General features: G+C 26.5%; 1 protein-coding gene across 2 annotated transcripts; it reads right to left on the bottom strand.

Annotated features, from left to right (window-relative positions):
- Nucleotides 1-527: 527 nt before the first annotated feature.
- On the bottom strand, nt 528-25,840 carry LOC100200545 (TBC1 domain family member 30). 2 transcript variants are annotated; one of them, XM_065817484.1, is made up of 12 exons: nt 25,510-25,811; nt 24,991-25,380; nt 13,680-13,844; nt 10,242-10,303; nt 10,046-10,111; nt 9,670-9,789; nt 9,382-9,567; nt 6,863-7,209; nt 3,300-3,405; nt 3,045-3,180; nt 1,890-2,042; nt 528-1,525 (listed from the first exon to the last, which is right to left on the bottom strand). In XM_065817484.1, exons 1-12 carry the CDS (start codon nt 25,652-25,654, stop codon nt 780-782), a joined length of 2,622 nt encoding a protein of 873 aa, XP_065673556.1. In that variant the 5' UTR covers nt 25,655-25,811; the 3' UTR covers nt 528-779. The 2 variants fall into 2 exon arrangements, with proteins under 2 accessions (XP_065673556.1, XP_065673555.1); XM_065817483.1 differs by having other exon boundaries at nt 24,991-25,840.
- Nucleotides 25,841-26,229: the final 389 nt, after the last annotated feature.

Here is a 26,229-nt window from a genome sequence, read left to right as displayed (position 1 = left end):
ATAACAATTTACACGAAACTTTATACGATTCATTTTTATATAATTCAATTATATGATTTATACAATTCAAGACTTTATACGAATTTACACGACTTTATACAAAACTTTATATGATCTCTATGTTATATCCTGAAAATGCATTGTTTCTTGAGTATTTTAGAAAACAGAATTAGTTGTTTTATATTTTTCTCGCATTACTGTTAATATCTTTTATTTAATTTGTATTAATTTTTGGAATTGATACAACACGTGAAACCAGATAATTTTAACGGAGAGTAAAAAATACCTTAACGCGACCATTTTTCATTAAGTTGTTTTGAGCGAAACGTAAGCTAAAAGTGAAATGAGCCATACACGTGTACATACATATACACGTGTACATATAGTACATGTTTCATACAGCATAATTAAACACTAACCATAATTTTAAATTTATAACACTGCTCTAAAAAATCAGATTTTACGCGAACTTTCTAAAAATATATAAAGATAAGGAAAAAAAAGCACATACACCATTCGGTGCATAATTCCTATAGAAATAATTTAATCAAAAATAAATATTTACAATTTTAGCCAAAAAGTTATATAAATCTCTATCACCAAAGCATTAAGATTACAAGCCAATATTTTATCTTCTCGTTTATTGTCAGAAGACGATAACCCATTATTCCACGTTTACCATTACACAAACCAAGACGAACCAAACGCTACAAATATTTGCGTAAAACTTACATAAACTTTTGTTTTACAACGAATAGGTAAGTTTCATTTATTCACGTTTATTTAACTTGCAAACATTTTTTGTTTGAGCAATTTCTATCCGGGAAAGGATTAAAATTTGGTGGATAAATAGCAGAACGATCAACGTTAAATAAACCGGACGAAGATTTTAAATCGGTTTCATTTACGATGGGTAAAAGTTTTTTTTTATTTGTGTTTTTCAATTTCTGAAAACCCGCATTACCAGATGAATTTAAATCTAGTTTTAAGTTGATTGGACTGGTAGGAAAACTATTAGAGTTAATTACACTACCGTTATCGTTCTGAAAGTCCTTTTTATCCAAGCCTCTTTCAAAAAGTTGTCCAATTTCAGAAGCTAAGTAAGGTTTAGACTCAATCGAACTTATTGTTGTTTTTTGAACATGTACTATAACGTCTTCTTCACCATCCTTTATGACTATATCATCCTTAACGGGTATAAGAGAAGGAACTCCTTTACTAGGAGCTTTTAAAGCTGGAAATTGCTTACGAGATCTCCTTGAGTATCTTATTCTAGGTGGAGCCACTTTAGACACATCAACAAAGAGATGATTAATAGCACTTGGTGATACTTTTAAAGAATTAGTATCTTTCTTAAAATTGTCTGAGTTAAAAACTATCATAGCATTTTGCTGAAGCCTCCTCATGCGACCGTACTGTGACTGTAAAGCGGCCAAATCTAATTTTTCGTTTTCTCTTACCCGTTCATTTTCTTTCATTTGTTCTTCATAGGTGTTTTGCGATTCTCTATCTGTTATATAGGCTCCTGTCAAAGAAGAATTTATAATTCAAAAAGTATTCATAATTTGTTATGAGCATAAATAATATATATCCAACATAATACTTATTACAATGAAGATTAATGAACATTATTATTGATAATTACAACATTATTAATCAACAAATATTAATTAACAATGGAAATGTTTGAAATGTTTTATAATTTATAATGTATTGCTTTAAAAAAACCCCCACAAAAGTTACCATTTAAAAAGTAACAAGAAGAAAAAAATTAGATGATGAAAAAGAATTTTACTAAGAATGTCTTGTCTAAGCTTATAAGAACGTACCAGATATAAGGCATACAAGGTGTAGCCTAACTATTTACTCTTTGAACTTTAGTAAAATACCTGGTGTAACTTTAGTAATATCTGATTTTCCATTTGATGCAGATTTCTTTAGATGCTCTGATTTTTTGTTAGCCACGTGATCGTGCTGAACATTTACAAAACCTAAGCAGCCTGGGACTTGATCATCAGCAGCACTGTCTTCTTCATCACTAACTACATAAATATATATAAAAAAGAAAGTTTTTTAAAAGTATATCATGTTAGGTCTCAAACGAAACAAAATTATATAAAAATTTCAAAAATAATATTCATTTTATAAAATATCACCGATAAAAAAAATTATAATAAAAAAATCTTGTTAAATTCCCTGTTTTTTGTTTTTAGTTAAAAAACGTAATGTTATGTTCGCTATGATCTAAAATAAAAATTTATTTATAGAATGATTAATTTCTTTGAAATTTTTATATGATTTCGCTTCATTTGAGACCCAACATGACATACTTTTAAAAAACTTTTTTTTTTTTTGATGTTAGAGACATTTAATGTTTGAGGGTCGGTAGCAACCCCTAAAAATATTTTTTATTCAAAAAATTTTTAAATCCAGTAGTATTTTATTATTTAGAACACATTCAGGAGGTGCCAGCAGACATTTTAAAAATAAGTTATTTTTAGAGTCACCCTTATATATATATATATATATATATATATATATATATATATATATATATATATATATATATATATATATATATATATATATATATTATATATATATATATATATATATATATATATAAATTGCCGACCTCATTTCTATGTTTTATGGTAAGACCTTTGTATCAATTAATTTTTTGCCGACCTCCAAAAGATTGAGGTCGGCAAATTATTGCTGACCTCATTTTTCCTAATTGCGAGGGTATATATATATATGTTTATACAAAAGAATTTAAGAAACAATAAAAATTGTGCAATAATATATATATATATATATATATAATAATATATATATATATAATATATATATATAACTATATATATATATAACTATATATATATATACATATATATATATATATATATATATATATATATATATATATATATATATATATATATATATATATATATATATATATATATATATATATATATGTTTATACAAAAGAATTTAAGAAACAATAAAAATTGTGCAATAAAGTACAGATACTAACTCACCAAATTTTTTGACTTTGCTATATTTTTCTGCTTTTTTTTCAGTATTGAAAGTTGTAAACGGATGAATATCATATGTATACTTTTCACGCAACTCAACAAGCATTTTCCATGGAAACGAAGCCATTTGATACACAGACTATATAAACGGATTTATTAACAATTTCGACCACAAGTAATATGTTAAAATTATTTTTATTTTTATTTCGATTTTAATTAAATTGCACAAAGCAAAAAATAAATAAAAAATTAACATACTTGTATTAACTTTTGAACATTAACAAAATCATCACTCATAAGATCCTGTATCAGTTGTCCCATTTTCATATAAAAATCTGGAGCAGAGTTTACATTTTCAAAATAGCTAATAAAATACATCAATAAATAAAATTCAATTAATAGAAATAAAAATAAAAAAAAGAAGATGTTTTCGAGTCACATAAATGAAAACAGATAAACACAAAAATTGTTAAAAAAAGATTAATAAATGCTAGTTAACAATATAAAGCAGCAGAAAAAAATTTTAACAGTAGTTCTTAGCCTATTTTGAATTAGGTTGCATAATTGTTTAGTTTGATAATAAAGGGCCACATAACCATCATTTATATTAAGATGGCTGATAAACAATCAAATTTCAGTCATTAACTATGAAATTGAAGAAAAATCTGAGCACAGGGAACTAAAAACTGATTTCATATGGAGAGGCATATTTAAATATATATATAAAAAAAACATATATTTAAGTATATTTTCAAGATTACACAGAAAGGTTTGTGGACTTATATTATTTAAAATTTTGACATACAAATTTGCCAAATGGTCGCATAAAAGTACTAAATGCCTATGAGAAGAACAAAGTTCGATTAAGTTAAGGTAAACAAATTTTTGAATAGAGCTTGATTGAATATAAAGACAAAGACAGAATAGATAAAAATACATAAATAACATAAATTTTTTTACAATTATAAAACAAGTATTATTTATGAAGCCAAAACAAATAAAATAAAAATCAAATGCAAAATAAAATAAATTAAAAATGATATGATTATAAAACAAATTAAAAATGATATGAAGCATTATATAAAATAAAAAAATAATAATACTTTTCTATAGAATAAAATGGGTAATTTCACCACCAATTGATGTATCTCAACTTTTATAACTATAACTTTACTCAGGAATAAGATTTTGTCAAGATTTTATTTTTATTAGAAAACAAATTTCTTATCAATCAATGTCAAAAAATACTTTTTTTTTTTTGAAGACTTGATATGTAAATTAATAGACTAAAACAATCTTCAAAAAACAAGAAATTTAAAACTCTCATTAAAATCAAATTATTTATTTTCATCAAAAATTTTAAAGACCAAAATGTAGGAATATTTTCAAAGAATGCATTGTTGTTTTTTCTTTTTAATTTTGATTCGATCCAAAATTATTCTGGAAACACTAAATGAGAGAATTTTGTATTGGTAATTAATTTTGCAGGTCATGTTGGTCTTATAATCTATTAAAATTAATTGAATTGATCAATTATTAAAAAATGTCTTGAAACTACAAGAGAAAATCTGCCACTAATTATAGCAATGAGCAAATGAAAAAACCCTAGCAAAAAATAAAGATGGCAAACTGAGTTGCACACTGTACAGTCTGCAACTCAGTCAGCCGGGGCTGGTAGGTTAGCAATGTGACTGAGTCCTTGCTGGATCTTACTGGCTTCAAGTTCTAGGTGACTGAGTTAACAGCTTATTGTTTCCTGAAATTCAATCTGAGGTGCTTGACTATTTGAAAGAAAGAAATCAAACTGCCTTTATCAAGAATGAATAGCCAATTTGAATAGCCATGTGGTACATGGGTTTTAAGCAATGCAGGTCACATAAATTAAGTCAAGCACTAAACATTTTAGTAGCAATAGTGGCTTCATGCACTTACTTGGCGAGCCAAGTAATTGAAGGAATTTCAAAAGGCACTTGCAAATATGAAATTAAAATCAAAAGCCCAAACAGAGTCAAAATTGTTGTTGAAAGTAATTGTGTCACAAAATCATTGATATTTAAACAAGTGAAGGCAGCAAAAGAAGTCAGAAGCCAAAAAGCAAGCTAAAAACCAAAACCAATTGTTGAAGTGACAGTAAAGATAAAGATAACCAAAACAAAGTTTTAAAATCCATTCAATAGCGTGAAAAATGATCAGCAAAACCATTGGATGCAATTTTCAATGTGAGAAAAACTCTTGTTGACAAAAGGTTTGTGAAAAATGTTGACCCCAAAAATACAGTAGAACTTTATTGCTTGGTAAAACCTAGAAAACAGTAAGTTTTTAAACTATCTCTTATGTATTATATAAAAGTTTTTTTAACTTGCATGATGATTTTAAAACTCTATTTTTAGTTTACCTAAATCCATATAACCCCCACCATATTAGTATTATTAGTATTCTAATAATACTAATATTTAGTATTATTAGAATGAAGGAATGGATGAATGATTATTAGAATACTTTTATTTAACTGATTGTAAATGTGTTTTAAAAATTTTATAAAAATTTTAAAATTAAAAAAAAAGGTGGCAAAATTCCCCTAACTTAGATTTTATTGGGGCAATTTAACCACCTTGTTTTTTCTGTTCCTTTTAATGAAAAAATTTCTTTTTTTTTTAAAAAAAAATTGTCTAGTTTAAAAAAATATTAACAATAAAAAATTTTTCTACTTGCATATTTATTCACAATTTCTTTAAATTTAAACAATTTATTTAAATTTAAAGAATTGGTGCCAAAATTACCCCAATTTATTCTAAATGTGATTTGTGCAGTGGTAAATAATACTTCTAAATAATTATATCTATTTCTAATGACATGTCAAAGAGAAAAAAGAAAACATTGTAAATAGGGCATAATGGATCTGGCAAAACAATTAGAATGCAGATCTTACCTGGATTTTTAAGTCCGGATCCAATTTTAACTTAAAATCAAATAAAAAAACGATTCTACACACAAAATTTTTATTGATTTTTAAAATATACAACCACAGTTAATTTTGAAATAAATTCTTTGTAGCATTTCATATCAACAAACCTATTTTTTAGTTACATTTTTTATCACTTTTATTATTTTTGTAATAACTTTTTAAAAAGCAACCTTTTTAAGGTATCAACAGGTTGATACCTTAAAAACTCCCATTTACTGTTGATACCACTGTTGATACCTTTTTAAGGTATCAACAGTGTTATCATTTGAGCATCTCCTAAGTTTGGTTACAAACAATCTGCATGCACTAAAGCTTGTTCACTCTCAACAGATGTTGGTAGGTTTTGCATTGAGCAGTTTCATTTATTTTTACTTCAAGAAATGCACCCATACATGAGGAGCATTGCTTTTAAATTTTTTCAAAGTCATTTTAAAATTATTGTTCTAAATTGCTTTGAAATAATCTGTTTCAAAGTACAACAGTTTAAAACTATGTGTAAGTTATAATGGTACGCAAAATTAACATTATAAAAAGTAGTTTTATCGAAAAATAACATGGAATCAAATACCCAAACCAAATAGATCAGGACCTCAAAAAAATGTTACTGGTACCCGGGTATTCAGTTCCGGATCTTGGATCCAACTAAGCCCTAATTATAAAGAAAAAAAAAAAAACATAAAAAAGGTTCTAAAAATGAAAGCAGACAAATAAGAGATGTTAAAACCTCAGGGTTCTGGTGAATACTGGTCTCAAATTTTAAGTTTTCTCTGCCAACAAAGCAAATTAAAAAAAAATAATAATTACCATGATACCAATAATACCAAAAAAATAAATAATTACAAAAAATAATAATTACCATGCTAAATTTGACCATAAGACTAATGCTGTTCTTAATAAAACTTCTGAGCCTTCCAACAAAACAGAATCCCAAATTCGAAGTACAGTATGACGTGGTAAACATGTTGCAAATAAAGTTAGGAACCATTGCATAGTAAACATATTTATAAGTGGTGGCTCATAGCTTGCACTTGAATTTAATTTTGAATTCATTGCTTCTTTTTGAAGATGTTGCAGTAAACGAGCCAACTCAGGTAACTTTATGTTCATCAGATCTCGTAATACAGCCATGTCTACAGATAGGGCATGAAGGTTGTTTGAAAAATAATTGCGTGGAAGTACATAGTCAATTACATATATCATTACCTAAAAAATACTTTATCTAAAGCATACATTTACTTTGGCTTATAATAATAGATGCACATATGCACACATACAATAAAAACATTTAGAATGTTTATATAAAAATATAAACATTTTAATTTTTATAGATTTATATAAACATGTTAATTTATGTCTGAAATGTTAATAATGCATGGGATTTTTAAAACAGGTTAATAACACATGGGATTTTTGAAACACACACACACACACACACACACACACACACACACACACACACACACACACACACACACACACACATATATATATATAGGATTCACCCTCATTTTAACTTATTATTGCTGAATAATTAAAGAGCGCTTTTTTAAAAGCTACATCACATTTGACATGTTTTAAGAAAAATAAAAAATGACTAATTATCAGATCAAGTATTTTTCCAATCTCAATAACTTTCTAATCATACATAAAGATAATGAACAATTCTTTAAATTCATAAGCTCACTAACATAGTTAGATTTGTACTTTTTTCGAATCTGAATGATGAAAAAATTCAATTTTGGAAAAAGAATGGACTACGATTTCTTTTAGAAAAGCGCTCTTTGATGTGGATATAAAAACTTTTAATCATGGAGTACTTTAAAAAAGCCTAATTATTACACTAAAATTGAAATCTAAATGTAAACAATATTAATGTGTACCACCAGTCAAAAGTTGCTTTTACAGTTTGCATTTCAGCCCACTTTCAATTCCAGCCCATAAAGAAACAGATTCTAGCAATATCCTGCAGTTATTTAGTAATATTAATAAAAAAAATTTGCTTTAAACAAATTCAAAGATTTATTACAGTTGTTTTATTACAATGGTTTTTAGAATTTTTACAAGATAATATTTTATCTAAACTAAATTTACAACTAATAATTATTTAAGATAGATAACTCATTACATTTATTTGAATTAATTATTCAAATAAACAAAATGATTTAAATTTTTAATTATAATTACTAGTGATCAACAAGTAAAAAAGTCAATAATTTAAATATAAAAGTTTAAATAAATACTTATATTTCTCCAAGAAAAATATATTTTAACATTTTAAAATATGCTTACATATATATTTGAAAATATATAAAAAATATATTTAAAAAGACCTTAGTTTAAAAGTTATTTTTTTTATCATTACGAGATTATTAACAACATTCTCATTCTCTCATTTTCTCATTTGTTCATTACTCTTTTATCACTTAGAAAAAATATAAACATTTTTATATGCTACATAAAACATTAAAAAAAAAAAAAATTGTATGTGATTAGCAACAACAAATCTTATTGTCAGATGTTTTATTAATGAAAATTTTTTTGTTTCACAGGCTCAGGAGAGGAACTCCTGTAAATTAAAACACATATGAACAACCTTCACCCTACAATTAAGTTCACTTTGAGCCATTCAAACAGCGTCATCCACCATTTAGACATTACTGAAACTACTAAAATAACTACTAATTTAGACATTACTTACTACTAAAGTCTACAAGGGCACACAATCTACACAGCATATCCACACAGCTTTTTATTATAAACTTACAGATACTCTTAGTCTTCTCCATTTTAAATACAGACAACATTTTTATTGATGCATGTAATCATAAATTCTCAGACAGAAATAATCTTTAATACTTTCTTATTTCTATTGTCATTTTCTTATTTCTATTGTCATTTATAAAAATGTACACATTTTCATACAATAAAAGCAAATATTAAAGTAAAAAATTTAAAAGTTCAAAGCTTCAAAATCATTTGTTTAAATTTTAAAAAAAAAAAAAAAAAAAAAAAAAAAAAAAAAGTTTATCAAGTAGTCAAATTATTTTGCTCTTGACCTCATACTTCAATTTTTTTTTTTTAATTTAATGACTTAATCAAAAAAATTAATTAATTTGCTGCTTCTTAGCAGTAAATTAATTAACTTTTTCAACATGTATCTTCCAGTATCTTCTTTGCATAAAATATTTAACACCAATTGCAATTGGAGCAAATACAACATACAGTTGCTTGATCTTCTTCAGTTCTCTAGTTTTTTTAAACCAAACAAATTAGTGCGCAACTTTGAAATTTTGAGTAACCATGAATTTATTTATTGGCAGATTAAAAAAGACAGAAGAAAACAAATTTTTAGGTATTTATTTATACATTAATCACCTTTAAGGCTTGTTCTTCATTTCCATTCATCACTTGTAATATTAAAGCAGCTATGACATTAAACCCTTGGCAGTACCCTACAACTTTGTTCCAACGAGCATATCCAAGTAACACTCTTTTAAGGCTAGCTCTATCCTCTGTTGTATCATGCTCAAAAAACCACCCACAACCTGTGCGATGTAGATCCTATTAAATAGTTTAAAATTTTAATACAGCAATAATAACATTATTATTATTATTTTATGTTTTATTTGTATAATTTACAATTGTTGTAAGATACTATTTTACCTTTACTATTTGGCTATCTAACTGATCGTCATCAGGATTACAGCGATCATTAAAACATTGTTTTTTAATTTGCTCCCAATCTATATCTTTTAAAAAATATTCAGCCAATGAAAGCCATGTCTTTGAAAAAATAAAAAAACATATATGGAAGTAAAAAATGCATTCTTTGTAATAAATGTATTTTATTACCATTTTCTAAAAATAATTTAGTCGTAATTTATTTTTTTAAAATTAAAAAATGAAAAATAAAATAAAAATTTTTTAAAGTTATTATAAATTGTTTTATATTTTTTCCGAAACCTAAGTAAACTTTTATTCTTATAATTTTCTTATTATAAAAATTTACAAAAATCATACATTAAATTTTCTTACTTACTCTCTTTCTCCAATCAACTGGGATTCCAGGATGAATTCTTGCAATAGATTTTATAGCATCAACCCACTGTTTGTATAAAACAAAATTGAAAAATAAAAAATTGTGAAAGAACAAAAGTAAAACGTAAACAAAAGAAAATACATATTTAATAAAGTATGCATAGAATTTTTAATATATTGCTAAAGTTTTTATTTACCTGACGAAATCCACGCGTTCCTGACCGAGGAATAAATGAAAATCGAATTCGAGTATCAACTCCTAGATAAAATATTTACACACATATAAATATACCAGGGTGTTAGTCATCCCAATGGCACCGTGTATACCGCAGAATTCCCGATGGATTTAAAACTCCCAAAATTCAATGACCTTTTTTTTTTTAAAGCAATAGGACAATATCAATAAACATTCCCAATATTTTGTAGAACAATAAAAAATATTCCCAACATTGTGAAAATGTAGTAAAATATTTTATCCTGGCTAACACCTTGTATACATATATAATTACACATACATATATATAAAGTGCTTTAAAAACAGATAGTCAACAATTAATGATTATTTTACAAAAAATAAAAATATTATTTCTTAAAATCAATTTTAGACCGTCTAATTAAACTTTTTAGATAATAAAATTTCAAAAAGAGAAACTAAAAATTACTATTGGTGAAACAATATCACCATAATAATCTTTAGTTTGAAATAAAAACAAGTTAAAATTTGAACTGTCTTCATATAAAGAAACACTGCAAGTTTATGATTGGTAGGAAAAAACATTGTTTTGAGACAGCAACATATTTAGATAGAACCTACTATTATCTAGATATAAAGCTAAGACCCTCAGTCAATCTTCTGAAGTCTCTCAAATAGCTATTTTAGTAGTCATGTAGGATGTTTCATACAGGCCTTGATTATGCCACAAGATTACGCAGCATAGCAAAAAAGCATAATGTATATAAGCTTAGCTAAGCTTTTATACTAATATTGGTAAATATTAGTCAATTTGGTGTCAATAGCACATTTTAAATTACCTCATTGTAATTAAATTTAATCTCAAATCAATTTAAATATCATTTGAACAATACAATTGTAACAAAAAAAACATATGAAAATTAAATTTCATATTTGAAAAATATTTCTTTATTATTTCTTTATTAAAACAATCATATACATAACTTTAAAAAATTAGGTTTTATGTTTAAAAAATAAAAAACAACTATCAACACATTTTTAAGAATGGCTTTAACTAAATCTTTGTCTACTGCTTAACTGGTGTTAGAAAATAACTTAAAAGCTAAAAAAACATAAACTTGTTAAATATTAAAAGAATATATTCAATTACAATATTCTGCTCTAAACACTATTGCCAACATTTGTAAGGAAAGAGAGAAAAGAAAAATTAAAAAACCATTGATTCAAAACTATACCCATTAAATGTAAAAGAAACAAAACCCATTGGATTTAAAATGAACATAAAAAGTTATTTTTAAATCAAATAAATAAAATAAAATTAAAACTTTAAATTTTTTTGCTTTGAAATTGTTATTAATACTGGGAATTATTATGTTAATAAAAAGTTATTTAAGCATCTGGTTTTTTTTATCTAAAAATACACTGATTTTAATCAAAATTTAATTATTTTACAATTGCAGCTAAAATGTTTTTTTACAATAATTAAATTTGACCTGATGTTTAGATTACACAGGTAAAACTAGCATTTCACTCATGAAATGTGTACAGCATAATGCTTCTCAACAAAGCCGGCTATGTATATTAAATTATTTGTATTAATTGCATAATATGAAACTTAGTAATAACCTCTTTATTCATTTTTTGACACTGAGCATTTTTAAACACATATGCAAGAAAATAAAGAACTTGGTATGCATTTTTTTAAAAAAAAAAAAAAAGAAAACTTGCTATCTTCTGTTTTACTTGTTTTTATCTAGATGTAACTTTGTTGAGTTGTTGTTGTTTTATACTTTGGACTGTGGTTGTTCTATACTACATTATGTAATCATATTTTGTCTATCATTTTAAAATACTTTATTTTGCTTTTAAGCTTTGCGAAATTTTTATTGGTTGATTTTTACTCCAAGAGACATTGCATATTTATAAATACATGTCATGACTGTTTTAAAATTAAAATAAAATCTTAAAGGCTGTGCAATAAAGCTTGATTGTAAAATATAATTGCAGACAAGCTTTGTCTGTAAGAAAAAATTTATACTTCAAGTTCAGCTAGCTCCAGTTGTCAAGGTTTCACAAAGCAAACTCTAAATCGTGTTTTTTTTTTAGATATTAACGATATAAACACTAATAAAGAAAACACACATATTTTAAAAGATTATCTTTCTTTAAATAAATAAATAACTGAATAATAGTATGTTTATATTAAAACTAATTTGTTTAAGAAATTAATGATTGAATACTGATGTTTTAATCTTTATTTAATTAAATAAAAACTTCTACTATGAATGTAACTGTATGTTTGAATGAAACTGTATGTTTGAATGTAACTTTATGTATGAATGTAACTGTATGTTTGAATGAAACTGTATGTTTGAATGAAACTGTATGTTTGAATGAAACTGTATGTTTGAATGTAACTGTATGTATGAATGTAACTGTAAGATTGTAAGTATATGTACAACATATACTTACCACAAAAAAAAAAACTCTTCCTATAATTCTGACCCAGGTGTGTACAAACTTGAATGCTCCTGCAAAATATGTTATCGCGGTGAAACAAAATTAAAATCTCATCTTGCATTTACCAACATCAGAAAAATACATAACTAGGAAAATGGGATTATTCAGCAATAGAGGAACATTCAAAAAACTGTCACTGTAATTTTGCATGGAACAATAAAAATACTTTAAAAGTAGAAGTCAATAATTTTAACAGAAAAACGAGGGAGGCATTTAAAATACAACATGAATGTGCACTTTCAGATGGCGGTCTGAATCAGGATGACAGAGGTTACATCACAACTTCCTTTTGGAAACCTTTGTTTTGATATTTGAATCAAAAGAAACTATTGCATTGATCTGTTTTTTGTTTTGTTTCATTTTTAACAGTTTTTTATATTTATATTATACTTGATAGCGAGGTTATCTATACTCCCTTGAAATATTTTAATAAAAGTTAATTTAAAAATAAAGAGTTACATCCAAAGTAGAAGTTTTTATTTTAATTATATATATTAAACTCTTTAAAGATGTTTTTTGAAATTTAATGTGTATTAATATTTTTAGTGTGCAATACACAACTGTTTATATTTTCAGTAAACCATATCTGTATAATTTATATTATACTTTTAATTGTTTTTTGTGTGCAAAAATGACATTTTCGTGATAATGATCAATTTAAAAGAATAATTGATAGGGTGCAGAACATAGATCTATTATGACTAGTTTCACGGGTCCCAACAACTAATTTATATCGATTTTTGTACAGTATTCACATCCTTTCAAGCTTTAAATAACTGAAACAAAGTATAAATAACAAACTATAATGTTGACAAACTGTGATATATCTTTAATCAAAAACAGTGAAATAAAAATAGGAAAATGTTCCATATAGAATACTCTTTAATATAGTCAAAGCTAATACAGCTAAATAATACATTACTGCGTTTAGGTGAAACTGCTTGTAAAAGAGCTGTTAGGATATTGAAATTTTCCTGTATTTTATGAGCATTTCTATCTCGCTGCTTTAGAAGACGAACCAATTTTGAAGAAAGCATATTTGAGCCTCTTTTTAATTCTCTTATCATTTTCTCTAATTCAGGTATATCTAAAATTATATACAAAAATATATAAAATTTAGAAATAAAGAAATTTAAATTAAGAAATTTTAATAAGCAGCTAAATTAAATTACAGTTGAAAGTTTTCATATTTTTATTTTGTTGTAATTTTAATTTATTTTTAACAATTTTTTATTTTTATAAAATAAACTTGCTATAGTAAGTTAAAAAAATAAAAACAACAATAACAACAAAAAAAACCTAAACAAAAGAATGCTTAAATAAGGTATATTAACATAAAACAAATATATAATACAACTAAAAGAATTTATACATCAGGCCCATAGGAACAAAAGTTATATTGAGGGGAGACAACACTACTAGGTAGGTCAAAATTTTTTGTCAAAGGAACTTATGCCGAAAATACAGATAACAAATTAGGTCTTTTCTACCCTTTTTTTTCTTTTATTTCTTAATTTGTATTCGTTTGCTTTTTTCTATAAACTTCAAAATTATTTGTTTGAAAAATTATTGGGGTGGGGGTGGGGGTGCAAATAGCCCTGCTGCACCCCACCCCGCCCTGGTTGCTATGGCCATTACATAAAGTAAGTTGTCATATTTTGGACAGAAGCAATTAAAATCAGGTGAAATACGATGTTTAGCCCTAATATACATAATTACAAGTTATTTGTTCTAAATAAAATTAACACATACACACAATGTGCACTTGCATGTACACATTACACTGATGCATAAATGCACAAAATTAAAGGTTTTGATTTTAATATGCTACTAACAAGTGCTTTTTCATAACAAACATTTTTTTACAGTTTTTAACAAGCAAAAATAAATAAGTATATAAAAGAATAAAAATTATATATTTTTATAGACTAAACTTCAGAAAAGTTTATTCATAGCAATAATCATTGAATAAATATATTTGATGCTGATTCATTGATTTCAAGGGTCATTCATGGTATAATATTTAATGCAATCAGGACAAAATAATATTTATATTTAAATAAACAATTTAAAACTAATTTATCACAGATATCAATTGAAATGTGTTAATATCAGGCATTGCATTTAAGAAACAACAATAGTATCAAACATTAAGTAAGGAAACAATTATTTTAACTGTAGTTGATGGGACTTGTAAACATCAAAAATGTACAAAGTGTACATTTTAATAATAAGTGAAAATTAGGAACACAAGTAAAGACGCTTATCAACCATTTTATAGAAAAAAAATTTAAAATCCCTGGCAGAAAAAAATTAACAAATGCACGATTTTTATTTTTGCAATATTTAAAGCTTTTATTTGCAATACTTATAGCTTTATTACTTGCTGACTTTTTAAAAACACAAAATAATTAAGTTAGACTGTAAATATATATTTGAGAAATAAAATACAATCAAATATTAGCATATTTTTATTAAATAATAACAATATATATATATATATATATATATATATATATATATATATATATATATATATATATATATATATATATATATATATATATACAGTATCGGACAAAACATGGTGGACAAACTCAAATTTAGAACAAAAGTTGATCATAAACTAAAAAAAACTAGTAAAACAATTGAACATATTATTTTTTATATAGTTTATTATGTCGTTAGCAAAATTAAAAACTTTTGAATCATACTAAAAATCACTAAAAAAGTTTTATAACACATTTTACCTAACAAACTACATTTTTCTTTGGACAAAACAAGGTGGACATTCAAAAAATCGACTGAAAATTCAAATAATTTTAAAACTTAACTTATTATTTTTCGAAAAACTTCAAAAAATTAACTTAATATTTGGTTAGACCTCCTCGACTTTTAATTACTGCTTTCATTCTTTGAGGCATAGACTCAATTAATGAGTCAACAATTCTCATATCAATCTCTCGCCAGGCCTTCTCGACTTGTTCAAATAATTCCTCACTGGTCTTCACATTTGTACGCTCAATCTTTTTGCCAATTATTTCCTAGATATTTTTTATGAGATTCAGTCTGGGCTTTGTGCAGGTCACTTCATTATGGTGATATTCTTGTCCTTGAACCATTGTTTTACAATGTTAAAAAAAATCCATTTTAGAGGCATCTCCTATTCAGCATGTGAAAACATTATCTTCCATTATATCTTTGTAGACAAAACGGTCCACAATACCATTAATTTTGTGAATAGAACTAGTTCCTAGTGCTGAGAAACATTCACAAACCATAGCAGACGTTCCATGCTTAACACTCTTCTTGGTATATTTAGTATTGAATCTGGTGTTCTTTGGTCTCCTGACTCGCTTCTGACCGTCGCTTCCAAAAAGGTTATATTTTGATTCATCACTAAAAAGTTTGTTTTTCCACTGGTCTGCAGTCCAATTTTGGTGTGCTTTGGCAAACGCAAGTCTTAGCTTTCTATTTTTAAAAGAAGTTAGTAGTTTCTTGTCAGGCATTCGAGAAAACAACTTTGCTTCGTTAACTCTTTGTCGCACAATGCGATTAGAGATTTGTAGTTCAAGTTTTTCGGTTAATTTTGTGGATGACAAAAATGGATCTTTTTAAAGCTTTTTAACAATTATTCGATCTAGTCTTTGTGATGTTTTTCTTAGAGATCCGCCCCGATGGTTTGTTTTATAGCTTCGTCCGCCCCGATGGTTTGTTTTATAGCAAGATCCAAATGATTTGACAGTTTTGTTTACAGTCGATTAAGGTATATTATATTTCCTACAAATTTCAGCTTGACGTTTTCCGCTTTTCAAATCTTTAATAATATTTTCAGGTAAAACACTTCCTAATTTGTCGTAAGCCATTTTAAGTTGCAATATACGCCATATATCACGAGTTAAATCTATTTTTAGTTAAATTGAAAAAATAATTGGTCAGATGTTCCAAAATCTATTTTATTATTTTAGAGTAATGTTATGATAAAAGTGAAAACAAAAGAATATGGTAAATTGAATAAAGACAATGAAATCTTATAAATAAAGCGTCGTTTTGATTTGTCCACGTTGTTTTGTCCAAGGAAAAATATAGTTTGTTGAGAAAAATGTGTTATAAATTTTTTTTTTTGATTCTTAGTATAACTCAAACATTTTAAATTTTGTTGAGAACATAATAAACTATTTAAAAAATAATATGTTTAATTGTTTTACTAGTTTTTTTTAGTTATTGATCAACTTTTGTTCTAAATTTAAGTTTGTCCACCATGTTTTGTCCGATACTGTATATATATATATATATATATATATATATATATATATATATATATATATATATATATTTATATATATATATATATATATATATATATATATATATATATATATATATATATATATAGTATAAAAATTATTTTATAATTTAAAACCTTGAAGCAAAACAAACATAATTACATTATTATATAACAATATTGTTTTGAGTTGATTATTGAACTAAACTAGTTTTGCAATAATTTAGTAAATTATGATAGTTAAAAAGAAATTAATGTTGATAAATATGAAAAGCAAATAAAAAGAATTTTATGACATCAAAAATTCCATTAGGCTAATGCATTTGGCATTTTTTTATTCATCACAAACCCTGACACACATTCCATTGTTTCTGTCATAATTGTATACAGTTGATCAATGGAGCCATCGAGTCAAGTAGACGCGGGTGATACTAAAAGCAGATTGTAAATAAAGTGATTTAGTAAAAATTAAATATGGATAGATATCCAAAAAGTAGTAAGACTCTTCTAAGTAGAGAAATAATACTATAATGCTGAGGAAAAACAAGGAGCATAAAACAACTCCCTACTCTGCAAATGACTCAAATGCAAATCTCTCTCCCTCTACAAATTTTGGATGTTTGGATGATTAAAAAATAATCAAGGAATGAATGTGACCTAAGAAAATTAAAAGTCATGCAAGAAAACCTAGCATTCTATAAACCCAGTATTGCTAATCCAGTCTTGGTTAGAGAGGCGTACAATTGCACACTATTATATGACCATACAAATAATATTTTGTTTTGGCTATTTAACCACGGCTGTTAACATGTTTTAAAAATTGAACATTTCACAAATGAGTACAACTGTATACCAGTTCAGGATATATATAATGAACTGATTTATTTCTCCAGCATTACAAGCAATTTATTTATTCCCACTGTCAATGTTTCACAAATTAAAAGTATAGAAACTCCTTGGATAAATAAATGAACTTAAATCCTTGATTAGGAAAAAAGAAAAATTTGAGGTATAGAAGCTGTGCTCGAAAATGGAAAGGTGCTAATTTGAGTAAAGAGTATAAAATATTGGATTGTAAAATCTGAAGTATGAATTATGAGTATCTCAAATAAAAGTTTTTTAAAATTCTATTGTTTCCATGCAATGCTTGTCCGAATATCAATCCTATAATGCCTTACGTTACTGAAAAACATCTATTTTTAGAACACAAACTTTACGCTATTACAGGCCTTGTTACGAGATTTCGCTGCGTAACGAAAACGCATAACGCATTTCTAAGTAACTCAATTCTGCAAATATATTTTGTATTGTTAGAAGTTATAGTGCGTCACTAGTGTCTTTTCAAGTACCGCATTGTAAATAAAGTTATTTTATTAACGCATTAAAAATCATACAAACAGTTTTTTTTCTCACTATTACAAAAGTTACAAATAAAATCTAAGTTCCTATTTGAAAAATCATTTTTATTATTATTTAAATATGAACTAAATTTTATTTTGAAAAAAATATTTTTTTCATATAACGTAAAATAATATTTGATTACTTTCTTAATAAATTTTTTCTTATTTATTTTGTGAGCTCTTTTTAATAATGTTTTTAAACAATGAAGAGTTTTTTTTTATTATTTATCAGTTACTGATAACATATTTGTGATCATAATTTATTTTCATAAATTAAACAAACATCATTAAAACTTTACGTTATTGAATTAACAATAAACAAAATATCTTATTAATAAATCAATCATCAAAATAAATCGTGCATTTTTTAAACTATTATGACAAAAAATAATTTTTATAATTAAAAGTAATTTATATACTTAATTCCTTAAGATAAAACTTAAAACACTTTATTTTTTTTAACTAATTTTTAACAACAACAAAAAAATTATTAAACAAACTGTTTCTTTATCAAAAAATCTATTAGTTTACAATTGCGGTTAAATGGTTTTACTTACGACTTTATTTCTTCTGAATAAATGTCACGTTAACGACATCAAAAGATAATTTAAAACATTCTAAAAGATAAAAGTTTTTGCGTAGCGCAAAACTTGCGAAGGCAAATTGTTTTTTCGCAGGCAAAATGCAAACTGCGTAACGCTTCTTAACAAGGCCTCCTATTATAACAATGTTTTGAACAGACTCCAGAGTCTTAATAAAAATAAAAACTTTAGACTTGATAAATTTTACCTTGCCATGCTAAAGAACTCTACAGAGGCAGTTGCACTTCCTTTAACATTAATCTTCAGAGAATAATTAGCCTCAAGCTAACTCCCAATTCAATTTATATATACAAATGTAACTCCTTTTTGAAAAATAGGTGACAAATGCAGTAATGCAGTGTAGCAATTTTGAAGCATAGCATATTAAATTTCCATTATAAAAACTTTTGGTTAATTTTTAGTTCAGCTTCCGCTTTTAACTCTTCTTTCTCTAAACTTTCAAATTTGATTATTATATTTTCAATACGGAGAATTATAATGTGATTTATTTTATATTTAATGATAAAAAAAACCCATACAAATTAACACATTCGCTGCAAACTACGAGTATACTTGTAGTAAATTGGCGTCATTTATTTGCCAACTACAAGTATACTCGTAGTTAGCGGGACTTTGATATTTGCCAACTACAAGAATACTCGTAGTAAGCTGGCGTCATGAGTTTGCTAACTACGAGTAAACTCGTAGTTATACTAACTAATTTCAAATAATATTTGTGCATGACTGGCTTTGTCTATTCATTTTTTTTCTTCTTCTTAGCTTCACATTTGATTTCAGAAAATATTACATAAAAGTTTTTATTTTAAAAATCCAAGGAATCTAATTTAAATGCGAATAAAGACAGATATAGCTTAAAACAGATAAAAGTAAAATATTGATAATCCTTTAATTTTATTTCATGAAAATTAAAGTGTAAACCTATTCTTTTAAATGATACATTCTGAAACATTCGCCAATACATAACGGAGGTCTATTTTCACAAACAGCACATTCATATCGTGTTTCTTTACGTTTTATTTTAGAGCAGACTCGACATGGTTTTGTTGGGAATTTTTCTTTTCATTTGGTGGTATTGAAGACAAGTAGTGGAAGCTATTATTGATGATTTGAGACATAATTTCATTCAAACGCTCACCCAATAAATATTGGGTTTCATTTTCTTCTCTCCTCTCCTGTTTGTCACTTCAATCATTTGCAACGAATGCAAGTTGCTAATCATTAGCACACTCTTTTGTCTTTCCATTTAGCAACCACTACACCCTCTCTGCTTCTGCTTATAATGTCTCCCTGTTTCAGTTTTGCTTTTGTACATTCTTTTAGATTTGACTTTCGGTCAGTTCTTAAAGTACCACAAATGTATGTTTTTTAATTTATCATGTGCTTTGTTAACTCAAAAGAATTGTAAAAGCTATCGGTGTACAAGTGATAACCTTTTCCTAAAAATTTTTCCTTTAAGTCTCTTTCAAAGCATCATTGACTCATTGATTGATATATTTTTATTAGGACAGTAGATGTTATCCATTGTATTATTTAAGTGATCGAGAAGTCCAATAATTTTACAAAAGCATCCACTACCTGAATCTTCATTGTTAATAAAATGCCAAAACCATAACATTTATTTTGTGGCATTATTCTAGAAAATAAGGGAACTCTATAGAGACTGTTCTTAGACTAATAGTGCTCTAAAGATGGCATTTTGACACACCCCATATGAAGAACTCCAAGAAACTGCCACATGTCTTCTGAATTTATTGATTTCCAATCTTTAAAACGTGAGCTTCTTCTGAGGGGACGCTGCTTATTTATTACTTGCGTTGCGTAGCGATTAGTTTTAACTACCATTGTATTTATAAGCTCTTCTCTAAACAAAAGTCTAAAGAAATCTAATGGTTTCTTGCTCTCCATATTTATCTTCAAACCAGGATTAGCAGTAAATTGAATTTGTTTTACGATATTTGGCTCATCTTTCCATTGGTTTGAATTTCTAGATGGATTTATTTCAGAAGTTGTTTTGTCAGGCAAAATATTACTTATAAGATCTACTTGTTGAGCTTTGTTTTGATTTTATCTATAAGCAAGACCACTCGTTGTTCTGGCTCTTTTTGGCAGCATTAAAAAATCTTCCGCAGTGGCTGCTAGATGAACGTCTGTAAACTGATCGCCATCACTTTCTTTAGTGTTATTATCTTCCAAATACAAATATAACTCCTTTTTGAAAAATAGGTGACAAATGCAGTAATACACAACCTTCCACAATCATATGTGCTGATCCAATTGTGGAATATCTGTGTTGAGCTAATATGAGATAGATAAATTTATAAATTATCTATTTATAAAAAAGAAATTACTTATCTATAAAACATATTAATTAGTATACTGTGTAAAAAAATTCGAAATGCACACTAAAATGTTTTTTAATATATTAAAAAACATTTTGTAAACGTTGTGTAAATCAAATTTTTTTCACATTTTTAATAACATGCAGTATAATGTAATTATCAAATATATTTTAGCTTCAAGTCTAAAAAACACAAAAATTTAGAATTAAGAAAACAAAATATAAATTACCTTTTTTACTCATGATAACTCCTAATGTGCATGTGCAAAAAAATTGAAACACTATTTATAATAATATTGCATCAAATAAGCTACATTACTATACCTTTTCAAGATGTAATTGAGAACTTGAAAGTTGTAATTAAGAAAAGTAAGATGCAATTGAGAAATACAGCATGTAATTTAGAAGTCACAATATGTAATTAAGAAACACAAAATGTAATTAAGAAATTTTAAAATGTAATTGAGAAACCCATAATGTAAATAAGAAATCGCAATATGTAATTGGAAAAACAAAAGTTCTAATTAAGAAATTGTAATATGGAAATGAGAATACATTATTTGTAATTGTCAATTTACAATGTAAGCTTAAAAGTCATTATAAAAAATCTTTTTGTACATGCATTTTAATAAGTTAATAATATCAAATTTAGCATTTGTATGCACCAGCAATACAGTAATACAGTAATGGAATAGAAAGGTCATTGTGTTATTTGTCAATACACTATAAACAGAAAGTCTGTTATTAAATTGAATTGAGTGTGTTTATTTCACTAAATTTGTTTACACCCACTTTTGGAACAACCAGAACCATATTTTATCTTCATCGAATGAGTTATTGAATGTGCTGAGCGAAATGACAACCCAATCGTCATTTTGCGACTCTGGCACAAACTTTAGGTGTCAAATATAAGACAGCATACAATTGGGCCCTCAGCGGAAATTTAAATTTCCTTGGAAGTTATGGAGTTACCGCTAACCACAAATCCCATTTTCATCACTTTTTTATTTTATTGATAATATATTATTATTTATTGAAAACCAACCCATATGGCCACCTGGGCCAAATTAGGATCAAACCTAATATTACAAGGTAAACTAAAGCAACAAAATTAAAAATGCAAATAATTTCTTTCTGATAATCTATATTATAAACATTTCTCAATTACAACTTTTATCTTCTCAATGACATCTTAAGATTTCTTATTTACAACTTTCTCGTTCTAAATTACTTCTGCTACAGCATGGGGCTCACAGTGGCTGGTGAACTTCAATACAGATAAAAATCAATTTTTTTCAGCCAATCGTTATTGCAATAATTTAAATCTTCCTATATTTATGAACGGTGATGTACTCGATGAGTCATAAGATGCTAAGGTTGCATCTCTTTATCGAGCTTGACACTTTCTTACTTCGGATTCTATTCTCCATCTCTATAAATCTCAAATCCGTCCTTGTATGGAATACTGTTGCCATATCTGGGGCAAATCTTCTAATGATGCCCTTTCTCTTTTAGACAATGTGCAAAAACGCATTGTAAACATAGTTGGACCTGCTCTTGCAGCCAACCTCCAACCATTATCACATCGTCGTAATGTTGCTTCTCTTTCTCTTTTCTACAAATATAACTTCTAAACTATAATGGGCACTGCTCTAAAGAGCTAGCGTCTCTTGTGCCACCTACTAAAATTCATTCTTGTATTACTTGTCATTCAATTAAGTCTCATCCTTTTTCTGTGACTGTTCCTAAGTGCTCCAAAAACACTTATTCGTCTAGTTTTTCTCCTCGAACATCAGTTCTTTGGAATTCGCTTCCTTCATCTTGCTTTCCTGATTCATATAATTTGCAATACTTTAAGTTGTCCGTCAATCGTTATCTTGCTCTATAATCTTCATCTTTTCTCTTCCAGTAACTTCCAACTTTAATTAGTGGTTGCTTGCAGCCTTGTCTTGTTGGAAGCGAAGATGTTTAAAAAAATAATTTTAAAAAAACATCTTAGGTTTCTCAATTACAACTTTCATCTTCTAAATTACATCTAACGTTTCTTAATTACATCTTCCATGTTCTAAATTACATCTTACATTTCTTAATTACAACTTTCAAATTCTCAATTATATCTTGATTAGGTGTAGTCACTGCAATGAGTTATACTCATTACGGTGATACAGGTAAACTCGTACTTTGGCACTGGAGAAAAAAATTTCTTCTCTATTGCCAAAGTACAAGTATACTTATAGTGCTTATTTTTTGTCAGTTATATTCAGAATAAAAAATACTATAGAATTATTTTAGATTAAAAATATTTTATTTATTGAAATGTTGATATCTAGCCTTGGCAATGAGAATAAAACCGCAAAAACACAGACTCGGAAAAAATTAATCATTGCAGACATTATGGCTCGGCAAAAAAACAAAGCATAGTTTAAAATAGCTCGGCAGCGAACGTGTTAAACTGCAATAAAATTCTACATTCTATGGAAAACAGATAACAGAGAAGAAAAAAAATTTATTTTGTATTTCTAATTTAGTGCTTTAAATGTGTAAAGTTCTTTATATTAGTAGTATTTAAATTATTTGATAAAAAGTTTAAACATAGTATTTAAACTTTTTATCAAATAATTTAAATATAATACATACTCAATGACTTCGGTCAAATATAATATGAGTTGGAATATTTCATCAAAAAAAATAAAAATGCAACTTAGACCCATATTACCCCACTAAATAGGGATTACGCAGGTCTATTGAACACAACTCAAATCAATACTCCTTAGACAACTTTAAAAAATTATATATAATTTTTTCTTTTAATGTAATTTACTAAAAATGTCTGATCATGATTTTATTATAATCTAAGCCTAAAAATAGACTTAGACTTACCCCCACCCTACCTTAGTAAATCTATTTTGTAATACTTTTGAAGTAGATGATAATGATGATGATGATGACAATGATGATGATGATGTATTTATTGTATGATGATGATGTATTTATTATATGACAATGATGTATTTATTGTATGTAAAAACAATACATCCAATAAATACAATAAAAATATTCTTTTTTAGTAAGTTTGTAAGTCTATTTGTTGTTAACTATTGCAATTTACTATTTGAGCTCGCTAAAGCTTGTCTTTACTATTTGAGCTCGCTAAAGCTTGTCTTTACTATTTGAGCTCACTAAGCTTATATTCATGCTAGAATAGCCAAGCTAGAGTTTAGTAACTAATCAGAGCTTTAATTTGACTTATTTTCAAACAAGTCCTTGTTAAATAGTCAAATTAACTGGGATTATTGTCTGCTTTTAAAGTGAATACAGAAAATATAATTTTTTCATATAAATTTTTTTCAAAATATATGTATTCTTAAACAATGGGAACATCTAATAGTTGTAATTTGATCAAAATATACATAAAAAAGAACAATTAAAACTAAAACTTTACTTTTATATTAGGCACCCTTATATACTATATTACGGTGGCCAACACCCTCTAATTTATGTAGCAGAGCACCATAAAAACATGAATTTTAACTACCTTACTTACTGTGCTTTCCTACATTAAAAGGAGGATGTTGGTCACCTTAACTATATACTTTTAAAATACTTACCTTTGGTTTCTAAGTAACTCCAATCAAGCTTAGGTCTGTCATCATTTTCAAAGCTTGAAGTCACAAAAACACTAGCTACACTTGTAGTTGAACATTCTGTAAAATCACTGTCTCCACAAACAGCAGAACTACTACTGTTTTGATAATTACGATCATATATTTCAAATAATAACCCATCGACAGTTGATCTAGCTGCATTTTTTTTCTCTTTATTAAGATTGACATTGTTATAGAAATGTAAAGAGACATCATTTTTTAATAGTGTGTACTCATGGTTATGATCATTAATCTTACTTACATCATTGTTTTCAGCTAATGAAGATCTTTCAAACGAACTTTTTAAACCATCAACCTCATCAGGGTGATCAACCAATGTTTTTTCAATAGTATCTAAATAATGTGAAGTGCTATTAACATTAGAAAAAATCTCTTTGTTTGAAATAAAGTATGAAGATGAGCGTTTTCTTTTGTCTTTTTTGGAATTATCTAAAGATTTAGTTTGATTTTTTAAGTCTGTACCTGATCTTTTATTGAGTACTTCAGTTTCTGATGAAAGAACAACATCTTTGGAACTATTAAATTCGTCAAAATAATCAGCTTTTGAATCAAAATTTATATCAAAGTACGTTTTGTTATTTGAAAATGATTGGCAATTGCTATCCATTATAAAACAAGAACAAAATAAAAGTTGCGCAGATAAACGCCCGCCATCTTAACAAGCCACTATTTAATCCTTAACAGCAGAGCATTATTTTGATTTACGCCGCCGTGGTCTAAACCCGGTATTAAGTCTTTTTGTTTCCGAATCGCTTGATGGAGTTATTAAATGGTTATATTAAAAAGTAAGAATAAAAATTTCAAATTAAATAAGCTCTTTATTCTATTTTAATTTTTAAATTAATAAAAAATTAATTAATTTGAAATAAAAAATAACCCCCGCCCATATATATAAACACAACTATTAATCTGACTAGATTTTTTAGATAACGATTGATTAAAATTTGATAAAGCTTTTAAACGGAGATTATACCCAAGATGTTTTCCGTGAGAATAACTCTCTATTTAAAAAAAATATTGCACCAAACTGCATAGCTAAGGGTTAATTTTAATTTTTTTTTAAATCGTTTTCTAAGCATTCTTAAATCAAATTACTGAGTTTTAAGACGTCAATAAGTTTTATAGCCAAGCTAAAAGACGCCAAAATTTGTTCCGTTTTTACAAACAAAAGAATTTAATAGA

The sequence above is a fragment of the Hydra vulgaris genome, chromosome 14 (genome assembly GCF_038396675.1).
Source record: "Hydra vulgaris chromosome 14, alternate assembly HydraT2T_AEP".
NCBI classification, from domain to species: Eukaryota; Metazoa; Cnidaria; class Hydrozoa; order Anthoathecata; family Hydridae; genus Hydra; species Hydra vulgaris.
The sequence above is the reverse complement of the archived record's forward strand: the minus strand, read 5'-3'. Positions and strand labels throughout refer to the sequence as shown.